Source organism: Rhodamnia argentea, chromosome 4, assembly GCF_020921035.1.
Source record: "Rhodamnia argentea isolate NSW1041297 chromosome 4, ASM2092103v1, whole genome shotgun sequence".
NCBI lineage: Eukaryota > Viridiplantae > Streptophyta > Magnoliopsida > Myrtales > Myrtaceae > Rhodamnia > Rhodamnia argentea.
In genome coordinates, this window is record NC_063153.1 from 7,218,430 (window position 1) to 7,228,663 (window position 10,234).

The 10,234-nt window shown below is 42.5% G+C and overlaps 1 protein-coding gene across 1 annotated transcript; it reads left to right on the top strand.

Annotated features, from left to right (window-relative positions):
* Nucleotides 1–3,930: 3,930 nt before the first annotated feature.
* LOC115736076 lies at nt 3,931–5,904 on the top strand. Its single transcript, XM_030667592.1, has one exon. It carries the CDS (start codon nt 3,931–3,933, stop codon nt 5,902–5,904), a length of 1,974 nt encoding a protein of 657 aa, XP_030523452.1.
* The last annotated feature ends 4,330 nt before the right edge of the window (nt 5,905–10,234 follow it).

The following is a 10,234-nucleotide window of genomic DNA, read 5'->3' on the forward strand; positions in this document are numbered from 1 at the left end:
GTTACACCTAAGGAGATTCATGGAGGAAGTTCGAGGGACTAAAGACCATGTGTCATTTTTTAACAAGGTATTAGATTCATCACTCATAGCTGCACACCACTCAAGGATTTTGTTGGCTTGGGTGAATGAGGTTGGTTCGGTGAGAGGGGTGGTGACAGTGTTAATTTGAGGAGGACGAGAGCGAAGTTGCATGGTGTGGGTGCATATTGGTTTAGGTGGGGGCGGTGGTGGTAGTGGAGAGGCCGATGAGGAGGTGGAATGATAAGGATCATGGAGGGGTTTGGTTCTTTGGGTAGGAGAGGTGGATGAATCGGCAATAGATGGCACTGTGGGAGTATGTGTATGAATCTCTGATCTCACTATAGTGGTAGGGGGAGGAACGCAAATAGGGGCCGAAGCCCATGGTACCCGAATAGGCATAGGTAGGGATGAGTTAGGTGATGGACCGAGAATAGAAGGAGTTGCAAAGGGAAAACATGTTTCATCAAAACGAACATGTCGGGCAATGTATAAATGATTTGTGACGGGGTCAACACGGAGATACCCCGTATGAGAGGGACTGTATCCCAAGAAAATACATGGAATGGATTGAAAATCCATCTTATGGGTGTTATAAGGACGTAAATATGGAAAACAGCGACACCCAAAGATTTTTAAGAACGTGTAATCCGGAGGGTAACTATAAACCATTTGAAAGGGGGAAATGCAATTAGTGACCTTGGACGACATCCGATTTATGAGATAGACCGCCGTTTCGAATGCGTAGTGATAATATTGCTGAGGGACAGAGCCATAGTTAATAATGTTAAACCGGTTTCAACTATATACCTATGATGACACCTAATCGCCCCTTGTTGTTCATGGGTATGAGGGGTGGAGAGGCGATGAGCGATACCAATTTTTGAGAAAAAGGATGGAAGGGTACGGAATTCACCACCCCAATCTGTCTGACCAGCTTTTGTTTTTCGTGAAAAATGACGTTCGACAAGAGCTTGGAAAGTAAGAAAAATAGAGTAAACATTCGACTTTGCTTTAAGAGGATAAAACCAAATAAATTTTGCGCAATCATCAACAAAAAATAACGAAATAGCAATGACCTTCAGTTGAAGCAAAATTAGAAGGACCCCAAATATTACTATAAATTAAATCCAATGGAAATAAACTACAAGTTGGATATGATCCTAAAGATTGACAACAAGCCTTGCCCAATTGGCGGTCTACACATAAATGACTTAACTGTGTGGACTGACATGGCAATTTATTCTCTTTAACCATAAATCGTAAGAGGTGCTCATGGGATGGCCAAAACATTGATGTCGACCATCCATGGAAGTCCGTTCTGCAATACCGGTAATAGGCATTGAAGGTTGTTGCGGTATGGTGTAAAGACCACCACTACTCGGGCCGGAAAGAAGAACCGCCTTGGTCACTAGATCCTTAACAACAAAGTGGGTAGGATAGAATTAAAAAAAAACATTATTATCAGTCACAAATTTTTGAACGGAAAGTAAATGTTTAGAAATATCGGGGACATGAAGAGTGAATTGAAGAAGTACCAATATTAGAGATTTTGAGACCCTTACCATTTCCCACATGTAGTTGATCTAATCCATTATAAGCTTCATAGGAAGAGAGAGGTTGTATATCGGGCATGACATGGTGGGAGGCACCCTATCGGGGTACCAAGATGCAGTATTGGTAGGTGAAGGTAAAAGAGGGGGAAGGGCATGGCTCAAATCGGCATTGGAGGACTAAGAACGATGGAAAGATGAAGTATAAGAAGGGTTATGTGTAGGGGGCAGGTAATAAGGCATACCCGGAGGACGATAGTAGCATGTGGCGATAGTGTGATTTGTACATTGACAGATGGAACACCATAATCGACCTTGTTGAGCACCACGGGTACCACGACCATGGCCACGGCGACCACCGTGACCGCTACGAACTCTGGATTGACCACGGCTAGAGAAAGATTAACCCATAGGGTGGAGGCAGAAGTAATGGAATCTCGTTGAGCAGAGTTGGCTGTAGCAAAGTTAGGCTGAGAGGAAGGCTTGGAAATTTGTAATTTTTGGAAGGCCTTAATACTCTCATGACTTAGCAAAAGGCCTTGAAGATCCGTAAACAAGATTGGTTCAGAACGGCCAAGGAGGGTAGGAACAATTTCCTGGAGATCAAATCGGAGACACGAAAAAATGTAGACATTGAAATCCTCCGATTCAAAAGGCTTGCTTGCATCACCCATCTCATCAGCTATGGATTCTGCACATTGGAGGAAATCAATAAGCGGCTCGTCATGTTTTTGCTGCAGACATTACGAGCCGAGATGAAGGGAGAGCATACATGTGGCGGAAGCTGAGCCAAAAGAGGCATTGAAAGCATCCCAAATGTCTTTGCTAGTTGGTTTATCCAGAATAAGAGGAAAAACCGATTCTGATAGGGACGCAATTAAAAGACTCATGATGGAAGCGTCATGTTGTTGCCAGAGAGCTGCTTGGGCTGCATTAGAGGGACACGGTTTGGTCCCATCAACATGACCTTAGAGGTTTTGTCCCTTGAGAAAAGGGACAACATGTGCTTTCCATAGTAAAAAATTGGATGATGTGAGACACAGAGAAAGAAAGTGGTAAGCAGATCCGAATGGAGGAAATGTAGAAAGAGGGTTTGTAATGGCAATTATGGTGGGGGTAGCAGCGTCGGAGCCATTCCCGACCATTCCGACCACCTTTGTGGAAGAAAAAAAAAATGAAGAAGAAAAAGAAGAAAACTAAGGTTGAATAGAGGCATGAGCCTTAAATGGCTTTGATACCATATTGAATAAAAAATCGTCGTAATTTTCATTAAGCTGAAAAGTGACATTTGTATACCCAAGAGTACATTCTAGAGGATTTACTACCAAACAGGAAATACTTAAAATAGAAACTTACGATTCCAAATCAATCAAACTGATAGTGCTATCTTTGATTGATATCCAAAGATATGATTCCAAATCTTCCAAAAGTGATAGCAAAATATTCGGTTGATACCTCCGAGCAAAACTTGCATAGGTGTTCTCATTTCTACTCCAAATAATTTCCTTCTGTTTTTCCTACGTGGGACTCTTTTTTCCACATTGACATTGCGAACTCTCTAACAAGCTGGCCCCTGTGTGGTGGAGACTCACACTCGAAAGGGAGAATGTTGAATGTACGTGCGAATGGCGTGTAAAGTGAAATCCCACGTTATATGTCTAGGGCTCGAAGAGGCCATCACTAATATCTAGTTGGCCCATATACAGTGGCTTAATCTTTTGAACCAAGTGCAGATAAAACTAGATACTTGGGTTTTAGTTAAAGGGCTGTTTAGATCTCTCGACTGTGAAGGCACAGAACTTTTGCGGAGCGTTCCCCAACCGGATTAATATTATGTTATCATCGGTGAACTTGGTTACTTTTTGTGAAGACAACATTCCATCGTTCTATAGGAGAATCAAGTTGAAATTTATCCTAGTAATGGACCTGTGCCTTCAGCTTAATGAGAATAGTAATACGTTCAGTTATCTCAATCAAACTTTTCTAGGATTAAAAGTTGTAACATAAATAATCTTCTAACACTGTAGCACCTCGAATTTTGCAAATCCAAGGCCGCGCCTTGGGGTTCCTAAAATATTTTCATCCTAGATTTGGGTATTTTGCAAATTTAAGTATTGGACCTCTGATGGTAATTGGCAATTCCTGCATATCTTACAGCTGCTGAGCAAAGTTGCTCATCGCTATTGTCGGCTTAAAGAAGGATCTTAAGAATTTTAAGTTAAGGGAAAGAGCATCTCTCACCGTCTTCGTTTCTCTTCTCATCGGGTTTATTTCACCAAGACTTGTTGTGATATTGATGAGCGGAAGGTGCTGTTTTGAGGTGCGTAAGGAATGCCATCACAAAGGGTGGGCGTTGGAGATGCTGTGTCTCTGGGAGGAGTGGAGCATTCAAGTTTTTGTACTACTCGGCTTGATTTTCCAGATGGTTCCTGCTGTATTAGGAAGCCGCAGAAAAATCTCAAGTGCCAAGACAATCAGAATCGTTATTTGGGCAACTTATTCGCTTGCCCCTCATGTCTTGACGCTTGCGCTCAACAAGCTCACGAGCGTCAGCCTTATCAAGTCCAAGGAAGAGTACTACACCGAACTAATAGCACTGTTGGGGCCGTTAACTCTACTGCTGCTGGGGGGCCCAGATAGTATCACGGCATATTCAGTGGAAGACAACCTGCTTGCCTTGAGCCGCTTATTGAACCTCATCATCACATTTCCTTTGGTAGTGTGGATCCTAGTGCGAAGTTGGAAGACCTCCAGCCGGATGATTCTGTGCTTTGCCATGTTTGTTGCTGGGATTATGGAGTATGGAGCAAAAATTTGGGCACTCTATTCTGTGCATCACGAGAGCAAGAAGATGAAGCTCCCTAAAGTTGTTTCTGATGAAGAATGGGACATGTCATCTGCATTGATGAACTTCCCTAAAGATTATTCCTATGCAGAATGGGTAGAGTCCTTTGAATCACGCATGCTCTTTGCACGGATGAACTTACCTAAAGATGTTCCCCATCTGGAGATTTTCTTTAAGGCTTACTTTCGGTTTGATTGCTTAAAGCCTCACCTTATGGACTGGCTGAAGCCCCCTGTCTTCATGCGGCATCCTGGTTTGTCGATCAATGACTACAGCCCTGAAGAAGTATTCTTGATAACCGAAATGGAACTTGGGTTCATGTATGATGTCCTCTACACTAAAGCGCCAGTTCTTCAAACCACAGCTGGGATCACACTCCGCATCATCAGTAATTTCAGTTTGCTGTTGGCCTTAGGCGGATTCATGAGGCTTTTCTTTAAGGAACACTTGAGAGATCCGCACGTTATCTACACATTTGTGCTGCTGATAGGAACCGTGCTTCTGGAAACTTATCAGTTGTTCAAGCTATTCTGTTCAGATTGGGCGATTATTAAGTTGTATGCTAAGTACCATGAGAAACCAATGGTCTTGAAGCTTTTGAAATCTCTTGTCAAGCGATCTCTGAAGAAGGAAAGGTGGTCTAACGCAATTCCGCAATTTAATTTTCTGGATTTCTGTCTATCTGATGAACAGCCATGGCTCTTCGGAATCATCAAACTCTCCGACATGGCCAACAAGTTGAGCAAATATTTCGCAACACATTCTGTCCCATTTCCCCTTTACTTGAAAGAGATATTGCTTGAAGACATGAAAAAGATTGAAACAAAGAGTAACTGTCGACCCTTCACGAAAAGAGGTCAATGGACGCTTGGCATTCACGAGTCTCTGGATAAGCTCAAATGGAGTATCGTGATGGCATTTGATAGAAGCGTCATCGTATGGCACATTGCTACCCAAATCTGCAACTACTCGTGCCCCGAAGATTCAATCCGTAACAAGGCAAGCAAACTGATATCAGATTACATGATGTTCCTTCTGGTACAACATCCTCACATACTCTCTTTGACACCGGCGGCGGCGGATATCACTTTCAGTCACGCCTACACAAAGTTCATGAAGTTCCTGAACAGAATCCCCCAACATCAGCGCGGCAAAGGGAAAGTCCTGGAAGTTCTATCGGGGCCTGAGCGCGTGCAAGAAAGTGACTCCGAGAGGAGCCTCGAATCAGTAATCACTAGAGGGTGGAATGTCCTTGAGGAAGCGCAGAAACTCGCGAGAGAGCTGGGACATAGTACAGATACATGGGAGCTCATCTGCTGCGTTTGGGTTGAGATGCTGTGCTTCGCGGCGTACAATTGCCAGCAATACCAGCACACGGAGCTGGTGAGGCGGGGCGGAGAAATCATCACTCAGGTGTGGCTCCTCCTTTCTCACACGACGGACAAGCTCAACATCGCTAAGTATATGGATCGGGACATAGAGATTTAAATGAGATGATGGCATGTTGCTGTTGATTATGAAACTCTACTGGTTTGCATGGTCTCATTGTCTTCTCAAACTATGTGTTGTACTGGTATCGTACCGGACATGGGGTACTCAATCATTTCTATCCCTTCTGCTTCTTATTATTTGGTCATCAATTTATTTGTCTAATTAATTCTCTTACCGTAACACAAGACACAGAGCAAGTCCAATTAATTCTAGGTTTGTTTTTCAACAGCACAAGCGTGAAAACCTGATTATCTGGAGACCAAGGAAACTCCGTGCAGTAGACATGAATAGTTAAGTCCGATCATTTGACTGGAGCAGGTGGACGTGAATCAGACCAATTTGCACCCAACTGATAGAATTCGAACGGGAGGCCTCGAATTTTTTATTCGGAGATCCATCAATGTCCGACTAGTTGCGCCCACCCTGAAGGTTATAGAGCCATGAATTTACTTCTCTATTTACATATATGAGCAAAATAATTAGTTACTATTCATTAGGTCACGGTAATTGTTAACACCTGATTTTAACGTTCGGAATCGTTACTTTCTTATAAAATATGAAAAGGCAAAAATAGAAAAATAAAAAATAAAAAAATAGGTAAATAGGCAATTTCTTGACTTTTAAAAAAAAAGGAGGCCTTTAGATCTCAATCAGAAAAATCAAATAGGCTTAAAATCACTTAATAAATGGTTAGATTAGCTTTAGCTAGCTTTGCCATCATAATTAGTAGATTTATAATCACTTTAGATGGGCATAGTCTTTTGGGATTCAAGACTCCGAGGGTTCATGTCTCGAGGCTTATAACGAGGCCATGTGTATTCTTTTCACAATAATTAGTGTTGTCTCGCTTTTCGCATTGATGCAGCATCAAAAGGACAGTTCTTCTAATGCAGGATGGATTTAAGAGAGAGATTAGGATATGGTTAGGTCTTTAATTGTAGGGTCAAATTGAAGGTTGTAAAATGATTTGATTATGGCATCTGGTTCAACAATTACTACTTTTGCTCCTCGCAAATTTCTATGAGTGAGCGATTCCAGAATTCGAATTTGTTCTACCTGAAACCCACCCAGTGGCACATGTTTCTTATTTTTTACAACCTGGAAGCTACCTCGAAACTTAAAACCTACCATTTCATAGGCTCTAGGGCCGGTTCCAAGATCTACCCAAGTTCCATTTATATTCTTAATTGAACGATTACAATGAATCATAACCTTTAATGACTATCATTTGCTATTAAAATCCATTTATCACAACTTATATTCGGACACATGAATATCATGATCTCTTCAGAACGCTAGGTCCGACGTGGCTAATGGATTACTAATCCTCGAAAGACCAGCTTCGATCGGACCATCCTAAGCCCATACCTAATCGCAATAAGGGATAAATCGGATTCGATATTAATGTGATCATGTATATGTGTACATGCATAGGATTCGCCACCAGTCTTTAAGGAAGGTAGACTGGAAACTTCATCGAGGGATTGGAAGAAACCGTTCCGTTCTACACAGCCAGAGATTAAGGTGTGGCGTCCCGGACGCACCACCTCCTTACTAATCATACTCGGTTATAATTTGATATTACATAACATAATGGTGCATGCGGAAGAAAAGAAGAACATATATAAGGCCATAACTTACACAATCAACCCAACCAAACACGCGCGTCAAAAAGGAATGGCCATTGGAGGTTCATCTAAACTGTTCCTATTACACGTAGTTACCCAACGTAAATAACCCCTGAGTACAACAACTCCTGCTTTATATATGTATATAGTTACTCATTTTACACTTCAGATTAACCCAAAAGGAAAACAACTGGGAAAGTAACAAACAACTCCTCATGGTCCATCATTCTTATCATCCACTATCATTACATTCTTCACTCTTCACGATTACTACTACGTCTAGATACCATCGAAAAGTGTCCCTTCTGGCTCCATCCTGCTGCTTGTCTAAAATAGATGGAATTCAATGGGAGTGAGTATAAAACTTCACAAGTAAAGCATATAACAAAGCGACTGTATCATACACCAATCACTCAATCAAGCAACAAGAAGCCAGGACCATCGGAGAAACAAGTAAAACCATGACTGAAGACAATCACCAAGTAGGACTGGATGACGACTCTACTTTCATGTCAAATGACCCTTAATAGTTTCAGGAATTGCAAGCCGCAATTCCCATGAACCATGCACGATCAGCCTCATTGTTATTGTCACATGGAGCGAACCCCTCTCACTAGAGAACCAACCCGTTTCTCGGGACAAACCCGATGATCAATTCCATGACCAATCTAGACCCTCCAGAACCAATTTAGGCTTTGCACTCCACGACATCTGACGAATGCATCGTCAGGCTCCGACATATGGTTTCCCGATTTCCCTTCGACTCCCACAAGGTATTGCCAAAACACATCCGACGAAACAACGTTGCAAGACACATTGAAGTAACGTTCGGATATCAGACAAATTGAAGTATCGCTTCCGATACCAAACACACTGAAGTATCGGGTTCCGATACTAGACAAATTGAAGTATCGCTTCCGATACTAGACACAGTGAAGTATTGGGTTAATTTTTCATTCATGCACACTCATTTATCCATTTCCACCTTTTAGTACAATAACTCACCGACATACGGCACACACATGAATGGACAAAATTAAACCACTACTCATGACATGCCATAACCAAGATGAATTTCTCGATCAATAACCACATCGACATGCTACAAGACTAACTTATCCACAATTCACAATCCACGTTCGCAACCGTCCAACAACATAGTTCTATAACTAGATCAAACCACGGGACTCGCATTTAGGACAATCAAGCACTACAAGCCAATCACTCAGTATCACAAGACCACCAATAACCAATCAATATCACATACAGTCACTGACCAAGCCTATTGCACATGCCAACTCGCGGCCGCTTGTGTGCCCCACCCGAGACCCACTTTTGGCTACGCCCAATGTAATCCAGCTAAACTTACGCTATAATCCAACTACCCACAGTTTCAGGACATCAATTTATCAACAAAATGTCACTAGCAAGCGATGAAATCTCCCGATCACCCACCAAAGCTCTCGCCACTACATCCACATTCACTTCAATTCCCGCCAATTAGACGACATTCAATTCAGTCAGCCCTTGCAGACCACTTACCCAACATCACAAGACATCGTACAACCCACCAAAATGAACGTGCGAAGACACGGAGTCATACAATCAATCCTCAAGGCTCTCGACCATAACCCATGTATAGCTTCATATCCAATTCAGGCCAGTTTAACGATAATCAAAACGATCAGGGCCCAATTCAAGCAGCAGATTCAACATGCAAGGCCGATTCCTTGGACATCCTAGACAATCTCTATCTCAATACCCAAAACACAAACAGCGTCATCGCGCCCAATCAAGCAAAAGGTAGATGGCATAGGTAAATGGTTAAAGACTCCACTTACCTTAAGTCCTGTGCTTGAGAAAATCGTAGTCGATTTGGCTCGAAACGAAGTTCAGGTTGCCTCCTTCCTCCCTTGGCGCTCTCAGAGAGAGAGAGAGAGAGAGAGAGAGAGAGAGAACCGAGCGGCAAGACGGGCGACAGGGCTGTCCACGAAGGCTTGAAGGTCGAGCAACGGCGACGTCGAGCTAAGGAAGATGAACAGCGAGCGGAGAGGGCAAGAGAAAGTGAACCGAGAGAGATTTGAGAGAGAAAATAAGAGAAAGAGGATCTCTCCTCTTGGTGGGCGAAAAAAAATGAGATGAAAGAGAGAGAAAGGGGTTGAAATAATGGGGAAAAGAAGCCAAAGTCGGTGGTCTTTTTGAAACAAGTTTCGCGCTCAACTTCAGCGGACCCGCCAAAAACAAATATCTATTATCAACGGTCTTCCACTTCAAGCACTATCGTGCCTAGAATTTCATTTGGTTCTAATAATCACCGCGCCATTAATCAATCTGCAAAAATGTAAATTCCACTTTTTAACGCCAAAGCGAGCAACTTCGCTTGTTAAATTATTCTGGCGAAATTCAAGTTGTCACGTAAGGGGCCGGGGACTTGTTTACGTCGGTATTTCCACCGACGCCCTTTTCGTACCGAAGTTGAGTATTTTTATAAACGTGTCTATGTAGGTTTTTAATGTAGTGGCCTATAAGTGTTTGTATATGTAGAATAACGTTGATGGACAAACATGAAACCAAACGCAAATGAGTAGCTCGAATGTAGAGAAATAATATGAGCCCAACGAAATGACGTTATGTCCTCAAGATAAATCTGTCCCCTCGATTGGTACCCAAGGGTCTTGGACAATTGCCTCCTAAGATAG

Excerpts from the sequence above, each read along its gene's own strand:
- LOC115736076 (XM_030667592.1), top strand. The coding sequence starts at position 3,931 with ATGCTGTGTCTCTGGGAGGAGTGGAGCATTCAAGTTTTTGTACTACTC.